Genomic DNA, 21,488 nt, shown 5'->3' with positions numbered 1-21,488 from the left:
AATAGCGGAGGATCTACTCCTCCACCCGTGCCATGGGAAGCATCCACAAAGATATATAGTCCATTGCAGCAGAAATGCTGAGTTCTACTAGTTTAGGAGATTAACACACAGCAGAGAAAGGTCAACCAGCACTTTCATTTACCTGTGCTGACTAAGGCCAGGATGAATTGTCATTTAATAAAACTGGAAATAGCATTTAAACATTCATCACCAACCCATACAGCAGTGCTACAAGATACCCATAAGGTCTGGAGTTCAGCAGAAAAGCCAAACCAACAGTGGAAAGTGAAGCACTTTACTCCATCATTTCCATTTAGAAAGTAATTCAGTGTCTGAACAGAAACCTGTTCGGACCTCAATGAAGAGCAACTTCAAGCTTAAAAAAAAATTACATTCAATTTATCAATCAACTTCTAAATTAGCAAAAATGGTCTCTATTGCATGTTGCAAGTTTTGCCACAAGGCATGTTGCAACTATAAAAGCAGTCATCGCCTGAGTAGTAATAAATGTAACATTAACTACAAAAAAAAAACCCCAAACCAAAACATTTGTTCCAATACCATTAGGAATTTGTTTGTAATAAGGGTGGGTAAATGCTGGTATAACTTGTTTTAATTACCAGGATAGCAAATATACCTGGGTTTGCTTAACTAGTCCTTCATTCACCACTTCAGTTTTGTTTATTACAAGTTTAGTCATGACACTAGTCCTTTTGCATTCTCCTGTTGCGCATTTATTTATCTCCAGTTAATACTAGAAAATATAGAAAGCGCTGATCATCATCACCAGTAATTACAGAGACCAGTGTGCAACAGCACAGGCATCAGCACAGCTCCAGGAGGTTTTTACTACCCTCTGGATTGCTTACTGGAGCACCTATGAGCACTACTCACCTATTGCAGCTCTGCTGCCTTAGAACAAAAAGAGGGCTAATGCCCCAAAGTATTTATCACTTGGGTAAACTGAAAGTTGAGTGCACTGGCTTGATGCATCATGAGGAGTATTTTAAAATGTTAACCTTAAAGCCAAAACACAGGATAAGTCATTAACCATATTTCATTTATCAGAAAAACTGGATCCTGATTTTAAAGAAGGGACGATCCTATAAAAAGGGGCATGTCTGGTCACTGTAGTTTAGTGCCAGTTCAGGCTATAAAACAAATATTCAAATCTTGGGAAATAAAAATGTTATAGGATCAGCTAAGGATCACTAAGTAGTAAAATAAGACTACATTTAATGGAATCCAGATGGTATTTTTCAGCTGCAAAATTATTAAAGCCTCACAGCACATAAGTACATGAGATGTGATGTAAAATTTTTGATTTTCAAGCACCAACTTCAATTAAGCTCCTAAGTCAACAGACATTCATATCCAAAGTGCCAGATCTTTTCCAAGGTATTTAAGGTGCCTAAACATCTTTTTAATTCCCCCCCCCAAGTTCTTTTGAAAACATGGCCATTGATTGTTCTGAAAACACTACCCAAGCTCTGATATAACTTCAGCACTTTGCCTCAGACACATGGAAACCTACTAAAACAGAAACCCAAAGAAAACATGGATGCTTGGGAAGACACACAGCAACTCACAATCTCTTTACATAAATTAATAATAGTGACATTGGCAGATTAAGTGTATGAAGATCTTCATGGTTCATTAGTCTAAACAGCACCAGTCTTTAGCCAAAAATTAGCTATTTTGACAGGTATCAATTCACAGGTGTTATCATATCTTCTGAACGGAGATGTTAAACTGATTTATGTACAGTGACTTCTTCATTAGAAATAAAATATCAGTGCCCTGGGCACAAAACCATGGAAAGAAAATTTGAATCATAGCAAATAATCAAGTCACTGAAATAAGAGTAGGGGGGAAAAGGCATTTAAATACAGACAGAAATTACAGCTACACTGTATGAGGTCTGGCTACCAGCCAATTTTACTCCTTACCTACGTGTTTCTCTAGGCTCTTCTTCTTGGCTTTCTTATACAAAGGGCTAGCAGTAGTAAGTTTAGATTTCTTTTTTCCTAATGTGAAAGTATTAAGTACTTGGGATATTCTGAAGAGAATCTAGTTTCCAGTTAGTATGCAAATACAATAATTAATACACTTACACAGAAAAGTTGGTGACATAATCAATTGCAATGAAGCACCTTAACAGATAAAATAATTTACTTACATGCAAAGCCTGGCACAACTGTCTATTAAACTCAGATAAAACCATCCCAAGACTAGAATTTTCACTTAAATCTTGTCCAAAGAGACAAAGAGAAATGACTAATGCAGGTGCAAAGCAGATGAGGAGAGATGTTTATTGATGATTATACCATTTGTTAAATAGCTCCAGTCAACAAAGACTCAGAAGAGGTTATCATCAAAAGCCTGGTAAAATGGCCTGTAATCAATACAATTACAGTTTCTGTCAATGTACTTCCTAATGTGCAAGCACGGATACCACAGATCTATTATCCACAAGTAACAGTCTTGACAGACTTAACACTGAAGCAAGGATGAGATGAATATAGAGCTACCGCCTTGTCCGCTGTCAAGACTCAGGGTGGTGGCCACACCGCTACCAGGGGCAACTCCTGGCCAGCACAAAGAGATGGGCGTTTTACAGATTCTTATTTCCTGCTGGTAATTCCTCTGTAACAATAAGTATCTGTCCGTCTTTCCCAAGCACTCAGCAGAAATGCAGCAGGGCTTGGTTCCTTACACCTGGTGGAGCTACTGTGGAAGATGACATGGGATAGGATTCAGTACTGGTGATACCCAGATCACCTTCCCTGTTCCAACTCAAATCAGAAGGTCCTAGACTGACACCAGCCCAGGTGCAATACAGTTGACTACAGCTGTAATGACAGACATTGGAGAAAGTCAAATATCTACAAACATGTGCCGTTATTGCAATACTCAGAGGAATCTTCTCTAATCATCAAAAGGGCTGCAAGCCAGAGGTTTTGCTTAACATCTTATCTTCACCTGTTCTTCAGCTTACACCTGGAGTATTTTAAGTGTCTCAAGCTATGGAAATCACTCAGGAAGGTTTGGCTAGTCTTGAATTCACCCAACCATTTTTTCACTGAAGAAACCCCAGAAAGTGTAACACAAGTGTGGATGCTGTAGTGTACTGCTTATCAAACAAATATCCAGGGAAATTTCTTTTTGCTTTCACTTAATCTCAGGGAACATGCCTTTTTTTGTTGTTTTTTTGTTTTGTTGTTTGCGGGGTTTTAACAAATATGATCTTCTCATTTATAAACACAAAATTTCTGAAGACCAAATGCTAAGACTTCAAATCCTCGAGAAACAATTGAAAAAACTGAGAAAATAAGTGAAGTTTGGATTCCCTAGCCAAATTTAGGAAGAGCACTCTTCCCAAATATTGGTAAGCGATAAAGTTACAAATTCAGGGTTCGTGGCTTTATGATTTATCCCTACAGGAAAGGACATCTTGCCTCACAAATGTCTTTCATCTTACTAAAACAACCTTAAACAACATATCTTAAGTCTCACTAAAACAAAAATACTGTGCTGAATATTGCTCTGCTGTAAACATTCAACAAACTTTTACATGTGACTTTATGTAAATGTGCATTAATTTAATCAACTCAGACATACTGTTCACTAATCCTTAGTCACAGGAAAAAAAAAGCCAAAGTTTTGCAAGGCATATTTGTCTAAACTTGCTAGATTATTAAACAAAGAAACAGTTCTTGGGAAACTAGTAGAAGAAGAAATAGTTGTAGACCAACTAAAAAAGCCCATTCAGAGAGAACACAATAAATATCAAGAGCAAGCTGAATTTCTATCTGCAATTGTGCATGAAGAACACGAGCAAACTGAACTGAGCACCACTTTCTATGTATCAAATCCATGCAGAAAAATTGCCTATTGGATTCATAAATGCAGACTGGGAGTATAAAACAAGCACTGAAAATAATAAACACGGATATTTAAGTATTTATGCTATTCCTATTCAATAACCCTCCAGCATATTTAATAGAAATAATATCCTCCTTCTAGTTACCTTCTCCTCCGGGTTTGGCGCGTTGCCTTGATCCTTTTGTTGAAGGCTGCCTTAATATTCCTGCAGGACTTTCACTCTTTAAAAAAAACAACACAAATTTATATAATTGTATATAAAATATATATATATTTATATATTAAATTTACTTACATGCATTGCTTTTTTATCTATATGTATTATACATAAAAAATATTCACTTGCAAAACTGACCCACACATATATGATTAAAAATATGTCAAGTCTATTTTCCTCAAAGTCTGCAAGTATTTTTCCTGGATACATGCTTCTAAATGAACCTGTATGATTAGATTTTGTTATTGTAAAGACAACCTCCAAATGTGAACTAAGAGCATCCAAGGCAGAACAATCTTGTGAAATCTGTAGAGCATCTATGATGCCACTGCTGGTCTTGGGATACAACGCTTAGTTACCACTGAGCTACCAAAAGGAGCAAGATGCTTACAATCACCTATATGTTTCAGCCACACCAGATACACAGTTCCGCTTTAACCTTCTGGGAAGTCTTTTAAATTTCATTCCAAACTAGAAGCAAAGACTAAAAAACTGTGCCACTAGACTTGCATAGTCCTTTACTCAAATGGCAACTTCCCTGGACAAAGACCCTGGACAAACCAAGAAATGGGTCCTGCCAGAAAGTCCAGCAGACAAGCAATGGATGATCCAAAGGTGCAACTGGTACAGGAAGGAAAATATGAGTCCAAAAGTGGAAAAGATCGAACTGGAAGCAAATTCAGGACACTTCTGAGGACTCTGACCTTAGTCCGAAAGTGATTCAGATGGGCCAGGAAATGAAAGCAGGCAAGCACACATGAGAATTATTTTGTTTTCTCTGAATATAGCTTGCACTGCCTGAAGTCAAGAAAGCTTGACTGACAATACTTTCTGCAAAGGCACTATGTTACACATTTCAATGGGCATACACCCTTGGAAAGGAGCAAGTTAAATCAGTAGGTCCATTTGGAGGGATGTTGGGAAAAAGATGTGCATAAGCAGCACCCTCTCATGAGACGAGATCAACATTGGTCCCCAGAGACAAGGCCACCTGGACTGTAAGGTCCCCTGTGTGCGAAGGAATAACCAAGCCTATGCACAGATAGCACTAGAGAAGCTGAAGGCAGCTACAGCACTTGCCCTATGAAAAGGCTCAAAAAAACATCCTGGCAAGAGCAGGCAGAGGGGCAGGTCCGTGGAAGCTGCCACTACTCTAGGTAGGGTATAGTACAGATTTACTACTCGCTCTACCTGAAGGACAGCTGGGGCCCAAATGCCTTCAGAGGAGGTGGAAGGTGTAAAGGAGGACTCCTGCCAGCCCACCAAAACTCCTGGGCATGTGATCAGGGTGGGAAGGAAGCAGTCCATCCCCTTACACCAATCTCAGCTAGCAGAAGGGGCAGACTTGGTAGTGGTGGACTTGGTAGTGTGAGGTTAATGGCTGGACTCGATGATCTTAAGGGTCTTTTCCAAACTAAATGATTCTATGACTTCTGCTTGCATGTAGACCAGAGGATGAAGCCAGCGATGGCATCTGGCCCACTATACATGCACACAGGGCTTCCCACTTCTTACAGTACTGTACACACTAATAAACCAGTAGCTTCCAACAACCCATTCATGCTTCTAATAACCTTCCTGTCTTTTTACCTAAGTCCCTGGTTTCATTAGCAACACTTGTTGCTAAAGAGGAAGCAACCACCTCTGAACACAACAGATGAAGTACAGGTGATTTATAGAATACCATTTTATGTTTCTAGGCTCTCTCTCCCTATAATCATCTCTGCATCTTGTTCAAAATCCTGAAATATGTTTAGCACCTCACAGGATTCCCTCCTTATCTGCTTTTTTGAAGGTTGTGTGAATAACAGTCCATGCAGTTTGCATTCAAGAGTTATCATCAACCCTGCTGATAATGACCATATCTATAATATAAATGAGAACTACAAATTCTTCCATTTCTATGCAAATATTAGCATTATATGTTCCAATAACCTGTAAAAGAAAATTGTCAAATTACACAGTGTAGAACATTCATTTTCCATAATATCTTGCATACAGGACAATGGACCATACATGTCGTAATGGAAAATAACACTACAAGGTGTCTAAAAATATAGGATACTTGTAAGTCTTTTTACTCAAACTACTTTAGGTGACCATGCAAGAGCATCATCTCACCTCTACAAGCTGACAACAGTGTATATCCACTGGCCCCAAAGAGACAGCTACGTGAAGGAGGGGAATGAAGTTTACATGTCAGGGACATGGTGGTAAGTTTGCTTTGAAGGCAAATTTTGCTTTTGTATATGCTATAATGCACCATGAGCTCAAAAGAAGTTCTTGACAAACAAAGAGGAAATGCTTATTAACAACAGACAATCACAGCATGCAAACAGTGTGAGATAAACTGAGAAGCTGAACTACTTGGAGGTGCTTTATAGGAAAGTGGGCAGTCTGTGCAAAAGTCAGCTTCAACAGTTAGTTTAAGCCCTTTAGAAACTACATCTCCTTCACCTCCATGAGGTGTAATATAACGTGTTGTAATATAACATGCACACTCAGAATTTCAGGTATTCAATCAGTCAAAAGAAAGCCCTACATCCTATGCTTCACAAAAATCTAGCCGAATGGACAGTACATGGTCCTGCTTCGACGTAAACTAGTTTTGATTTATACTATCTTCATTGGATTATTACAATTATTATTGGACCCACAACCAGAGCTACCAATATTTTTGTTTCACTCTTCAGGAAATAGAAACATAGAATCATACAATCATTTAGGTTGGAAAAGACCTTCAAGATCATCCAGTCCAACCATCAACCATGCCCACTAAACCATGTCCTGAAGTGACTTGTCTACGCACTTTTTGAATACCTCCAGGGACGGTGACTCAACCACTTCCCTGGGGAGCCCATTCCAATGTTTGACAACCCTCTCAGTAAAAAAATTTTGCCTAATATCTAACCTAAATCTCCCTTGCCTCATCTTGAGGCCATTTCCTCTTGTCCTATCTCCAGCCACCTCACAAAAGAGACCAGCACCCACCTCACTACAACCCCCCCTCAGGTAGTTGTAGAGAGCGATAAGGTCTCCCCTTAGCCTCCTTTTCTCCAGACTAAACAACCCCAGCTCCCTCAGCTGCTCCTCATAAGACTTGTGCTCCAGGCCCCTCACCAACTTGGTTGCCCTTCTCTGGACACACTCCAGCAACTCAATGTCCTTCCTGTAGTGAGGGGCCCAAAACTGAACACAGTACTCGAGGTGCAGCATCACCAGTGCCGAGTACAGGGGAACAATCACTTCCCTGCTCCTGCTGGCCACACTATTTCTGATACAGGCATGTTATAAAGAAAAATAGACAGAAGTCTAAAATGCATGGCTAATATTGAAGTGGTTAATCTTCATTTTAGTTCGTCTTAATTACTACCATCTTTCACAATCACAACATTATGCAAGGAGCAAAAATAAAGCTCATATACCATCAGAGTCTGGCTCTACAGGCCCGCAGGCCACATCTGGTACACTCAAACTTCAGCAGCTCTTTGGGTGATGTAATTATTAGCACAGGTGGGGAAGGAGTTGAGAATAGGTGCTGAGGCTCCTGGAGGAGTGGATTCAGTCATTTATTTATGTCAGGTAGTGACTATAAACACTGCTTAACATTTTTGTAGAGCCACATGTGCACACTGGCAACAGGTGCAAAGTAAAAGCTAAAATTTAATCACTATGGTAGCACACAAAAACATAAATCCCACAATATTTATGATTTGAGTCTTTCCAGAGGGAGATAAAATAGGTCATTCTTCTTCTTACAGATTCAGAGGCTCCAAGACTTTGAAAAGCAGTCACTGGAGCCATTAAAAAGAAATCTTACACTTCATCTCACACCATCCTGGAAAAAACATATTAAAGTGGAATCCTAGATGGATGTATGCATGTTTCCCAGTTTTGAGTAATTACATTTTTATTTGGAGAGGATAGAGCAGCCTGTTGTAAACCATCCAATCTGCTGCTTTGTCCTCATTACTAACCTTTAAATAGGTTCACTTCACTTTAAGACATAACAGTGATTTCTAATGTTTCAGCAGGTCAAGAAGAGGAATATGCTTTGAAAAGACATCCTGCCAAACTGTTAATTCTCCCTCCTTTCCATGCAACAATCAACCTCTACATTCACGCAAGGATGTCATGAACAATTTCTATCAGTGACTTTTATACGGCTCTCATAACTAGTTCTATACATGCTTACATACATCTCCTCTAGCCACGGCCACTCCATGTATCAACAGTCAAAGGCAGAAAAAACAGTCCTACCCAAGCAAGGGAGGGAGACAACTCATTATATAAATCAGCCACTGTGATTTTTACCCTCTAATTCATTAGCTCTACTGACAGTTCACTAATAATAGACAAGAATTAAGTCTATGAACAGAAATCTAATTCAATCAACCCTCCACAATACTTTTCTTCTATTTAGATCCACAGTGCCAGGAGGTATACTTGCATGTATGTATGCTGTAAATAGTGTAGGTGTGTGTAAAAGTTTTATGTAAAATACAACTACATATATAAATACATTTTTTAATTTTGTGCAACAGACTCTTCCTCAAATGAGCCAAATAAACATGGCTCATTTCTAATGCTTTTACTGAAAGCTATGTATCCCTCAAAGACTTTCTTTGCTCTTTCTCTCAAACTGTCTGTATTTCCAGTATTTATTCCTAAAACAGCTATCATTATTAACGGGCAGAATTTATTAGTGTGCAACAGCAACAAGGAAAGATCTCTACTTGCTAAGGTCAATTTGACTGCTGTGGTGATAAACCTATTCAGAAAATATTGATCAATTATCTTTTACTCAAATGAAGGCTCACAAGATGGTGTTCTATTGGTGTTAGCTTCTGCTAACTAAAACCTTTCAAACACAAAACATCTCCTGCTTTTTAAAACATAAGTTTTAATGATGGATTTGTATTTTATGAGCCAGTTATGAATAACTGACACCAAAAAGAGAGGGTCATTCACAGCACCAGAACAAAAATATTTGAGCCATATCCAGCAGATTTCCATGGAACGATTCTCTCTGCTGCTTCTAGGGCAGTTATGTCTTTTTTTCATTCAGTAGTTGTTTCATTATATAGTCGAGATGAGATCCAACAGAAGTAGAAGTTCATTAGATATGACTTAAAGGCTGATTCAAGTGACCAATTCCAGAGCCATACAGTTTGTAGGGCAAAAATAAAAGTCATTATAGAAGTGGCCAAAAGTGACAGGATATTACAAAAAGCTTTAGCCAAGAGTTTCGGCAGCCATCTGTAAAATGGAAGAGACTTTTCCAACGTGTTTGGCCTTAGGGGTAAATGACATACCTGTTCTGCAGTCACTTCATATAAACAGCACCATACGCTTAGAAGCTCTATGACCTTAATCACCTTTTGTCAAAAGACAAACATCTTTATTATTTAGAAGGTCAACAAGTCATGCTATGAAGTGTCCATTTTAAACAAGACTTTTACCTGAGATGGACTGAGAGCTAACAGAATACAACTCAACTCGATCTGATCACAAATAGTGTGGTATGCAACAGCTAGCCTTGAAGCAGCAAGTAGTCTTCTTCTGATTGCCATGTGTTAGCCAAATGTCTCTTCTTAATTCCTACTTATTATACTTGCTTTTTTTTCATTCCAGAAAACTACAGATACCCGTGTGATGACTATTACATGCTGGGTAACATACAGAGCTCCTTTAGTACCAGAAAAATACATTTAAAAAGAAAAAGTCAGCCTGTCAAAATTTAAGTAGTATTTTAAAGCTGGCCTCTGATAATTAGCAGCAAGAAAAATTAAGACTTGTATGAATACAGATTGAATGTTATTAAGACTCCTAATCTCATAGGAGCAAAGCCAGGAACTAAACTTTGAGTGACAGCTTTGCTATACATGTAGAATATGAAAGAAAAAAAAATTAAATTATTTTGTTCTCTAAAGTAAATGCAGCATAAAAGCCATTCTGCCTGAAATTCTGTGGACATCTCAAATGAAATAAAAGTTCCCATTTCCCCACTGCTTTTCCCCCCCACTGTTTCCATGTCTTTCCGCTGTCAAGCAGCATGTCTGAAGAAAGGACCTAATGCAAATACAGAAGAAGCAAGATGAAAGTCAAGTGGAAGACAAATAGTTCACTATGATGTGAAGCCATGTAAGACTAGGCTTGGAAAGAAAGAGCAGCTGTGGCTAGGAGCGTGAGGATAAAGAGAGCAGGACTAGGAGCCAGGCAAAGTGGGTAAATGAGCACAACAGGAACAAAACGAGAAAAGACAAGAGGTCAGTCCTTAAGGCAGAAAAGAGGGGTGACATGTTAGGTACTGTCATATCAGCCACTGCTTGAGAGGGGCTCCTTCAAATTGTTTCACTTGTATTATATTTACAAAAAGCTAAAGACAGATGCTGAATATTTATTAATTATGCAGCAGAGGCTATAAAATCTGATTCAATACTCTTCATAGGCATAAAGACGTAAATTGTTTCCCCCCTTTTTAATACACTTGTTTCACTGCCATGTGACTCAAATGGAGTTACAGTAGTTTAAATCAGGGTAAATCCCTGGAAATAAAGGCGCTACCCTGCTGTGAAGCTACTGTGAGGACAGGAAGATCAACCCCTGTCCTTTAGATGCATTTCCCAATTATTTCATGCTGGAATTTCCTCTAAACCACTTTGTGCAGCTATCTTAGCTCTCCAGCTCTAAAAATTCATTGGGAACATTTTCATTTCATTTGTCTCCTCCACAGTCTTAAGATGATGACCATTTGTCATGCACTGGTCTAAAGCGTGTGTTTTCATCACCTAAAAACTAAGCAGTGTCTACTGTTACGCAAGCAAGTAGAGGAAAGCATGTCATCTAGATTTAAGGTAATAAACCCACATGCCTTGGAATGACTCCCAAAAGCACTTAAGACGGGAAATGAAACTTTACTGCCCCAGTGTATTATTGTGGTGCCCAAGAGCACTACGATAGTTTGGGATGAGGCTCAGAATTTCCATTAGAGACCCAATTTGCAGGAAGTTTAACTTGGCCATGAACATTTGCTTCAGGCTAAAAACTATTTTATAAGCTCTCCCTCCAAGCGCCAATAATTTAAAAAGTTTGGTTGGATTTCAGTCAAAGAATAGCTATAAATTTGTCATCTCATGTAGAAGACACAATGATGTCAGCGGCCCACAGACTCTCAACAGAGACTCCTGCTAGACTTGGGATCCTGCCTATTTTTTCCTAGCCCTAGCTGCTTTAGGTTAATTTACTGAAGTCTCACTCTTTAAACTTTTAGCCATATGGCTCCATAATTCCCCCAATTGCCTCAGGTCATCAAGAAGCAGCAGACACAGACACAATGGTATCACAAGCAACAGCTACTGTTCAGAGGCAATCACTGAGTCGCTATTCTGCCCTACCATCATCCAGCTGCAAAACATGGGCCCAGACTCAACACTGGACTTATTTTCTTTCCAAAACAGTAACTTCTGTTAAAGTACAAAAAAACCCTAACAGCTTTCCCAGGAAAGATCCAGAGGAATAAACAGAAAGCTTTGAACAAATAAATATTTTTCCTGAAGTACCCAACATATCAATACACAGAAATAATATCTGGAAAATGAAATAAGCTGAGTAGACCTTCTTTTGTCCAAGCTCAGAGAAATTTAAAAAACAAACAATCAAAAATATTCATCTTCTCAGATCTTCTATGCTACTAACCTCATTATCTGGCTGGCACTTGCTGTCTTTAGTTGGCCTCTGCATTTTTCTAAGTGTGGATTCCTCAGAATCTGAAGACTGAAAAGAAATTAATTGCTTTAGATGCAGTGTGCTGAGAAGCCAGCTACTTACCTGAGTAACGTGAAAGGGGAAATGAGCATAGAGTAGAACTAAGCACATTACAACATGCATCCATCTACCTTATCCATCTACCTGCCCTCTTTACCTTGCCTCCCTCACGCAGGAGACTAACCAAGCAAAATCAACAGTTAAACATTGTTCTCTCCGAGTAACACCAGGAAGGCAAGAATCCTTAAAGCCAGCAGACAGGTACTGACAGAATTGCTTTCCTCACATCTAACAAAATTAAGCTATCCCCTAACAGAAGCATCTTTGATGTCCATGAATCCCAAATTTCTACTATGAACCAGCACGCAACAGAACAGAAAAGGAGAATAGGAAATATTTAGAGGAGGAAGAGAGAAGATAAAAGAACAACAAAATGAAAAGCAATGAAGAGACGGCTCTTAAGGCAGTTTAGGACTTTACACTGAGAAGGCCTCAAGTATGGGGAAATGGTGGATGTGTTCCTTCTCAAAGATGTAACATGATGTGTGGAGTCCACTGCAAACAGAGCACCCTTGCAAGAATCTAGATGGGCTTCCCAACAGTTCTTTCAAGGAAAACAAAACAAAACCAAACCAAACCAAACCCCAAGCTGGAAGCAAGCAGCTTAATCTAGAAAGTCAGAAGAAAAATACAGATGTGCAACTCCATCCTGTGTGTCCTGCTACAGAAGAAGTCAGCTCAGGAGAGACTGGTTATGGCCCAAAGGAACTCTCTTCAGCCCCATCTTCCCTAAAAGCCAGCTATGGCTGCAAGAACAGCATGCATTACTGGGGAGACACACAAGGATAGAAGTACACAGTTCCAATAGTCACTGCCACCTCTCTCTGCCAAACATAATCTAATGTGATCAGGAGAATTCAGACATGCAGAGTTCAGAAAAGAAATGGCTTATTATATGTTCAAGAAGCACAGTCAGATGAGTCTGATGGCTCATGTCAAGATATATCACGACAGAGACATGAATTTACACATACGGCCTCAGTCACACTCTTACCAGATCAAATCCACACCGACACTTTCACTTCATGAGAGTAATTGCTGTTAAAGAAAGTACTTAACTGTTAAATAAGCAGAGAATACGAACATGCAAGGTCATTATAACAAACGTTCAGTCCCTACCACAGCATGCCAAAAGTTATTGTTCTCTGCAATAATGTTTCAATTACCTTTTTCTCCGCTTTATCCTTTCCATGTTCTCTTAAATGCTCCCTATCTTTTTCTCTGTCCCTCTGTCTATCCCTTTCCCGATCTTTTCCTCTATCTCTGTCTTTCTCTCGTTCTCTGTCCCTAGCCTTATCTTTGTCTCTTCCTTTTAGTCTGTCCTTTTCTCTTCCTCCTTCATTTTTTTTCTCTCTTTCCTGTCCTTTATCACGCTCAAGATCATCTTCTCGTTCTATGCCTCCTTTTCCCTTGTTTTTTTCTGTTTCTCTTCCTTGCTTTGTTGTTCTGCTTTTGTTTCTTTCCCTTTCTTGTTTTTCTCCTTCTTTAAAGGTGTCCCTTTCAGGGTCTTTGTGCCTGTCTTCATTATCCTTCTGTTTATCACTCTCTTTTTCTCTTTCTTCGCTCTCTTTCAAATCTCCTTTGGGTTTTCTGTCTCTGCTTGAGCTTCTGTCTTTAATTTCAGTGTCTCTTCTACCCTAAAAAGAAAGTAAAAACTAAAAATTAATTCCAATATATGGCAACTCTATCACACAGTCACTTTACACAGACAAAAATGCAAGCAAAAAACAAACAAACAAACAAACTGCAAAGAGTGGTAGCCCCTGTACCCCACAAAAGTTGTAAATGCCTACCTCTTTATGGCTTTTTTGTTCTTCTGTTTTGGATTCTCTGCTTTCTTTATCTTGAGATTTAGACGGAGGTTTCCCTTTAGCATCAGCTCTTTCCCCAGCTAAGATCCTTTTTACAGCAACATCACTGGACAGCTGCAAGGAATAGAAAACCACCATTGAAATGAGTAAATTATTTTATTAAATATCTATTTTCTTCCTAACTCTGCAATCACCACGACTTGGGGTTGGGGTTTTTTGTTTGGGTTTTTTTGTTGTTTTTTTATAAATAAAGCTGATATTTCTGCTCTTTTGGAAACCTTCTTTCACAGGAAAAATAATGCCCTTTTATGTCCAACACCTCTTTGTACTTCTTGTAATAATTTGATTATATGTACCAGAGCTATATAAATATATGGTGCTTTTTATGTATTATAGCACAATAGCAATTCTCATTTCAACAACTTAAATATTTTTCAAAATAGTAAGGTAAATGACTGTCAAATCCTTATACCACGACTGCTAGAATGGTTAAACACTCTTAAAACCACATTATGTTGTACTTCCATCCACTCTTAGGCCACTCCACTTTCACCTAATACTTGCTCAATCAGCAACAGTCACTAAAGAAAACTACATTAAGAATGACTTCCAATAAGCTGCAGTTACACTGTTTTAAAAGCTTCTGCATCTAGTTCATTTGTTAAGACAACAAGCAATTACTAATTAGATCATTTAGACAGCAAATTAACATCATGTTTTCGTGTCCAAGTGGCAAAGAGTTTGACTACGTTAACAAAAAAAAGAAAAAAAATCATCCCATTCAGGAACAGCTTTTAGATCACTAAAATGGATATTGCCCTGGGGGTTGACTCCTGATTCTCTCCTTGTTTGTAAATGCAAACCTATGAATTTTTGTGGGTTTTCACACTTGGACACAAACTTCTGCACATTATCAACACTTGCCTGGACTACCTAACTCCAAGCAGCGTGCTCAGCTCAGCACTAAAAGTATCAAGCTAGAGACTGAAGGAATCTTTTCCAAAATGAACATCAAGCTTATGTTTCACAATAAAAGCCAAGGGGCTAATTATCTTAGCTCAAATGGGTAGCCTATACCCTCTAGATATTAAATCTCATCACAACGTTCTACAAAGCTGTTCCATCAAGCACATTTTCTAACTCATCCAGTCTCTGTGCCTATGTTTATCAATTTCCCCTTTCCTGATCTCAAGCAAGTCATAAGGAAGAAGCTCACAGCACTCAGCTAATTAAAACAAAATAACACAAGTTTAAACGAGTAGATTATCAGACAAAGATAATCCAAACTAAACTTGCAGACAGCCTGTAAACACTGTAGTATGTCACAGTTAAATATACACAATTTTTTCATACTCATTAATTCAAGGGTTTTAGATAATACCCTTCCATTTCAAAAATCTCTGTAACACCTGTAAGCAAAGAACCCCCATGACTTTTAATGAAACAATGATTTAAGAACTGCTGCTGCAGTTATTTTTAACAGGTTATCAAATTTCTCCTTTGCTGCATTTCCATATTCAAAAAAAAAAAAAAAAAAAAAAAAAAGCAAGCACATTGGAAAACTTACTTTTATTAGAGAATTAGAGACTTGACTGAAATGTTAAAGGAGATAAAGTCAAAAGTGGCAGCATCTAGTCATGTAATTAATGTGTCTGCATCCAAAAGGTTTAAAAGTTCTGAAGCTTCATATTCTTCTTCAAACCTAACAAATGTTATTAAATGACCAATGAATAAGGTGAAAAATAAAAAACAGTATACATTAAAAGCACTAAAATATCCAGAACATACTTGCATGGAGACCTGGCTCAAACTCTACTAAGGATCATACACCATCTCTCTGTTGTTGTTGCTGTTGTTATTAAGTGGTGACCCAATGTTTATCTTGTGTAATTAAAAACAGCAGAGGAGTGTCAATAAGCTCTGACAATATATCACTATGTGTACAAAATATATTATGTGATGTCATACCTTATTTAAGCAACACTTCCCAATTGCTTGAAGAAATTCATTGGTTTTTTCAGGTTCATGTCCAGCCACAACACGTGCTGGTTTTACTGACAGTGGCTCTCCTGTTACCATTACAACAGCATCAATTGCCTTCTGAAGGAAGCTGATTTTGGCATCTTTATCCTGGTAAAAGAGCAATTAATAAATAATACTGAGACTCCAAAATAATTCCACATACCACCTAAAGACTAGAAAAACTCTGATGGGAGGAATAGTTGTAGAAAGCATCTGTACAACAAGAGCAGCATGTGATTTGTAAATTCAGGAAAGAGGGCTGCCCCTGATATATAATTAGGTATTTATTTCTGATTAAGAAATGACAGCTTTGATAATGGACGAACATTGAACTGGAATGACCAAAGTGAAAGTATAACTTTGTCTTTTTAATATGTTTATCATTTAGCTCCAGTGCATTTTAAGACCACTGTAAGACCCTTGGCACTCTATTTTCACAGGCTACGTTTTAAAGATAAAGTTTTGTTTAACAAATCATGCAAGTATTACCAAAAGAATCACTAAAGAGTTACAATGGGATTGTTACAGCAGATATTGCTTAGAAGGACAGTTCTTGTCCTGAATATTTTTCAGCACAGAAGTCCCAAAGTTATGGGACTAGTAGGAGTCTAAATTGAGGGACTTACATACTTGTACACATACTTTACAAACCAGACTTAACAGTGAGTAAAGAAAACATACAAAAGATGGTGGGAAAGGGATACAGGCATATATTTTTAACTCCACAATTGCCAGACGTGTTTTAGTTTTATAATTATACTTTACAAACAACTTTCCCCAAGTGCCCTTCAGTAGAGATGATGTCTTTTAGTGATTATGCAAAATCGTAAGAAAAAATAAAGACAAAATAAACAAACCCCCACCAAGTAAAATTTTATTGGAGGGTTCCTGGCTCAGAGAATGAAATCATGGTGTGAAGTCTCTGCAGCTGTAGAACACTCAGTGAGGAAAATAAAAGGATTTTTATTAATAAAACATAATAAAATTCAAGGAATATTTACCAGCCCAGCACAGAAGTCTACTCACTCATCCTTTACACTCATGACTGGAGATAAAGAAAGTACTTTACTAGTGTGTTAAAAAGTAAGCCCATATAAGAACAATTCTGTATGTGTGTTTTAATAGGTGTCAGTTCAAAAGAATATAAACTACTGCATTCAAACTGATAACTGAAAAGCAGACCACTATCATTTCAGTTAATTCAGAAAAGGAGCAATTGTAATCATCCAGTAAAACATCTGATTTTGCACTGCACTTACTGTCTGAGTATCTCAGGTGCACAGATCCAGAATGACCTAGATCAAATTTGACAGACATACTGATACAGAGGAAAGCAACTGTATTTCCTCAGCTGAGCAAGGCCAACACTCTTTACAGGCCATCTGGTAGCACTATCTATTCCTGTGGCACTGCAGCTTAACAGAGCTGTTCACATGGTATCTCAAGTCCCAGAGCCACTCTCCATAAACAAGAACTGAGTTCTGCTGCAAGCACGTAAATGATAGTTAAACGCATGGGAAGACAGTCTCTGGAGTCAGGGTATTTCCCATCTTCGGCTCTTCTAAATGGATTAAAACAAACAACTGCCACATAGCTGGGATTTTCAGATTGTCTCCATTAACATCAGGAGCACTTCACCCTCACCAGTGCTCCCTGCACTGAAAAATAAAAAAGGAAAGGAAGGAAACACTGCAACCTCCTTCTATTAAAACAGTTGCCCATCCTTCCAAGGACATATGCAATCTATTAACTTAGAGAAGGAGAAAGGACGCTATTCTAAAGCAAGCATTAAGATCCAAAATTTTCTCATACATCCTCATCGTTTTCAGCAGTTACTTTATCAGTGTGTTCTGTCCATATAAGAAATCCTCACGAACCCAGTAAGAAATCTACGGTTCCCACCTGCATCAGTAAATAAAATTTCATCAAAATAGACACAAACATCTGAAACAGTGCTGAGAGCTTAAGAAAATATTTTTTTACTGGGTAGATTTCAAAAAAAGGTGTCTCCCCTATTTCAAGTGCTCAGACTTTATATATAGATATAGAGCCTTTTTGTGTGTGTATATCTATACAAAGCTGATATGAAAGATTAAAAGAGCAAGCCTGATATCCAATCTTTCCATTTATAAGAGAACAATGTTTTACTAGATATAACAAGATGAACCTTTCTGATAAACACGCAGACAGCAATATCATCCAATGTAGCTAGTAGAAGAGGTGTATTTGTTTCTGAGAAGTCCCAACAATTAAGGAATCCTCATGCTTTAAATTCCCCTTACATCTCTCTCCAATTGATTGCTATGACTATATATCCCTGAAACAATCTAGAACTCAGTGAGGTCCACGTGCATGCTCTGCAGGGCAGATTTGGCTCGTGCGATGCTTCCAGCCTGCCTCCTGCATCTCTCTATGCAGGAGGAGGGGACCAGCTACCCAAGCAGAATGTATTATCCCAACAGTGGAGACATAAAAGGTAGCACAGAAGAAACAGTGGGTACTTCAGGACCCCACTGCTATGTCCAGGTGGGAGAGGTGAGTTGAAACTAGAAACGAAGACAGTTGCTGTACGTATGTGTGCATGACGCTGCATAGCATGTAAGGGGATGTCCAGGCCAGGAGCCAGCCCCAGCCACTACAGAGGCTGGACCATGAGCTTTGGGCTTTCATCATTTCAGCCTACGCACCTCGTGATCTGCAACAGCATAGAACAGCCAGCTTGCAAAGAGCACCTGTCAATTCTTCCCAGCCCACAACAAGCAGACTGTGGACTGCAGCACTGGGATTATTTCACAGTGGTTACAAACCTTTTCTTTTCTCTGAAAGCATCCTGCCCGTTCCAAGTCTGTGCATCTACTGCCAGATCATCACACCAGGTGAGTACGATTCCGTCGAGTTACATAAAGCAGATCACCCTTGCATAGAAATATACACAGCTATTCACAACATGGACTCCAGCTGCTGCTCTCAGACTCTAGCTCTCTGCAGTTGGTTTTGGTCACTGCATAACGATTACCCTCCTGATTTTCTACAAATCCAACCAAAATCACAGTAAGGAAGTATCCTGTGAGAACCAAGTCTTTCTGCTGACCAGTGTTTTGAGAAGAACACAGCTAGAGGTGTTTTCCCCCACACTACAGCATTTTGATCTCTTCTGCCTGAACTCTTGAAGACCACGATCTCATGGACTGTGAAAGAAATTCTCAGAGAGGTACTCAAGACTGGCGCAACTTCACAGCTATCACAGTACGTAGATGCAAACAAAGACCTACCCAGGAGTTGCTAAGAAATCTGTTTTTTCAATCTACAAATAAAATGCATCATGCTCTCCCAAGAAGAGGCAGGATGTGCTAAGCTGCTCCTCATCACAGAACCTATTGACAAGCTTCAACAGGGACAGTACCAACAAAAACAACAATCCATTGCATAAATAACTTAGATTTTGGTTATCCCAACAACAATAAGAACAGTCACAGAAATAAACATACATATCAGACTGATAATTAGCTGCAAGAAGTACATAAAACATCTATACAATTGGCTGTATGGATGACAAGCCAGGCTCATAGACCTGATACTTTCAGTTGCTATGTTAAACAATCACCAATGGATGTAGCTGTCTAACTAGCAACATACAAACACTACGTTATTTGCCATGAATAAGTAACCAAAGTTTCCAATCAAGTTGGCAGTTGGAGAAGTCAGCATCAGCTCAGCAGAGGCAGACAGTTGAAGAGCAGCAGAGACTAAAGTCACCCTTGTACTTAAGAAAAGCATTTTTCAGTAATAACATTAACCTCCTCTTTCAGTAATTAGCCATTTGAATACTATAATAAACCTATTGTGGAATGCATATACTAGACGAATACCTTGGCAAGTCCTAGGATATTAGGCAAGATTATTTGCTGTTTGTATGTATACAGTATATATATATATATATATGTATGTGTGTATAGACACACATATAAAGGAATAAATATAAAAACATATATTCCATTGAAAGACCCCAAGACTCTTTAAAAAGCTGTAAATAGACTTCTAGTGTTTGTGATTTATTATCAATGCCTAACTACTTCAAGACAATCTTGCTACATATTCATTCTTTTCATCTGTAATACAATAGTATTTTGGAAACCTAGATCTGGTCACAGATTAACCCTCACTGTTTTGAGATCTTTACAGAAACAGTTCTCTACACACAGCACCTTGTTTGTGTCACATCCACAAATGCAATCTATGGGTGTTCACCTCAGCATTGCATAATATAAGCAACAGGCAATAGCTTTTATAATTTCTTCACAAAACTAAAGACAGGTACTTGACATCAAATGCAGAAAAGACCAAAAATACCTTGTGGCAAGTTTCAAAGAATACTAATATTCAAGCTAAATAAATAAGGAAGTTTCGTACCCACCTTAACATTATCCGATTTCAATTCGAAATCTGTGTAAAGTCCTTTCATAAAACCTGTCACTCTGATTACCTTCAAAATAAAGGAAAAGGACTAAGTTAAGAACACCTGCAGGCCTCTGTTCAATAAAGCTGGTGCGACAATAGGAAATATGTTGGCCTTATTTGCTTTCAGACATGATACCTTGTTTAGAACGATTTCTAAAGCAGGTTCGGAGGTCTGCTGCATCTCTGAACACGCTCTGGAACAAGGAGACTTAATCCTTGCTTACAGCTCAGGCCTCCCTTCCTATTTAATTCCATCTTTAACCTTGATGATTGGAGAATCCAGTAGATTCACAATGTAAACACCAGCATATGCATTTTAAACACAGCTCTGCATTATTGACTTCTTTGCACGTGACTATATATAAAAGCAGCAGCTCGGTGAATGTCAAAATTAAGACTTGTGTTTTGTTTTTTTTAAGTGGGAGATGGAAAAACAACCTACGGGCAGGTTTCGTGAAAGATCGAGTCAGACCCCTCTTCTGGTCTTAACCGCCGCCAGCAACGCCAAACCCCCCGAGATTTTACCTGCTACCCTAAAACCGGGGCGATTTACCCACTGCCCTAAAACCTCGAGGATTTACTTGCTACTCGGAGCGTACCCCCCCGCAGCAGCGACCCGCCTGTGCCGCCCAGCCCCGCGCAGGCCCCGGTAAGGCGTCTGGGTCCCCCCCTCCCGGGTGACCCCCAGCAGAGCTCCCCCCAGCCCCGCGCCCGGCCGACCCCCTCGCTCCCCCCGCCCGCCAGGGGGCGGCCGAGCCGGCAGGGAGGCCCTGTTGCCTAGCAACAGCGGAGCGGGCCCGCAGGCCGGTTCCCGGCCCACCTCGGTGATCACGTCGTGCAGGTAGCGGAAGGGCGGCTTACTCAGCAGCCGGTCCGTCAGCGGCGGCTTGCGGATCACTCGGCCCAAGGACTCCTGCGTCCGCCGCACCACCGCTTCGTTCATAGCGGCGGCGGCGGGACCGCGCCGCCGCCGCCGCCGGCTGCTCCGAGCATTCCCGGCGTGCCGCGCGGCGCAGGGCGCCTCACTGCGCAAGCGCAGAGCAGGAGCGGGCGGTTGCTAGGCTCAGCGCGGCCCTAGCAACCGGCCCGGCGGCCTGGTTAGGCCCTGCCCTCCCCCGCCCCCGCCCCGCGCCTGAGGGAAGAGCCCCTGGAATCAGCCCCGAAGCCTCTTGGCTCACGCAGCTGGTCAGACCCCAGGCCCTTGTTTGAATAATCAGCAGATAGACAGTGCTCAAACTTCAACTGTATGTTTTGGTGTTCGCTTTTGG

General features: G+C 39.6%; 1 protein-coding gene across 2 annotated transcripts in view; it reads right to left on the bottom strand.

Annotated features, from left to right (window-relative positions):
• The window catches only part of TRAF3IP1 (TNF receptor-associated factor 3 interacting protein 1), a 45,123-nt gene extending 23,915 nt beyond the window's left edge, over positions 1 to 21,208 (bottom strand). Inside the window, exons 1-7 of one of the 2 annotated variants that reach the window (XM_010577912.1) lie at positions 21,041 to 21,208; positions 20,177 to 20,245; positions 15,709 to 15,870; positions 13,723 to 13,854; positions 13,096 to 13,566; positions 11,801 to 11,878; positions 4,031 to 4,106 (exon numbers count right to left, since the gene is read on the bottom strand). In XM_010577912.1, coding sequence (XP_010576214.1) covers positions 4,031 to 4,106; positions 11,801 to 11,878; positions 13,096 to 13,566; positions 13,723 to 13,854; positions 15,709 to 15,870; positions 20,177 to 20,245; positions 21,041 to 21,163 — 1,111 coding nt within the window. In that variant the 5' untranslated portion in view covers positions 21,164 to 21,208. The remainder of the gene's footprint in view (positions 1 to 4,030; positions 4,107 to 11,800; positions 11,879 to 13,095; positions 13,567 to 13,722; positions 13,855 to 15,708; positions 15,871 to 20,176; positions 20,246 to 21,040) is intronic. The other variant, XM_010577913.1, reaches the window with a different exon arrangement.
• Positions 21,209 to 21,488: the final 280 nt, after the last annotated feature.

Source organism: Haliaeetus leucocephalus, unplaced genomic scaffold (assembly GCF_000737465.1).
Source record: "Haliaeetus leucocephalus isolate CR32 unplaced genomic scaffold, Haliaeetus_leucocephalus-4.0 Scaffold587, whole genome shotgun sequence".
NCBI lineage: Eukaryota > Metazoa > Chordata > Aves > Accipitriformes > Accipitridae > Haliaeetus > Haliaeetus leucocephalus.
The sequence above is the reverse complement of the archived record's forward strand: the minus strand, read 5'-3'. Positions and strand labels throughout refer to the sequence as shown.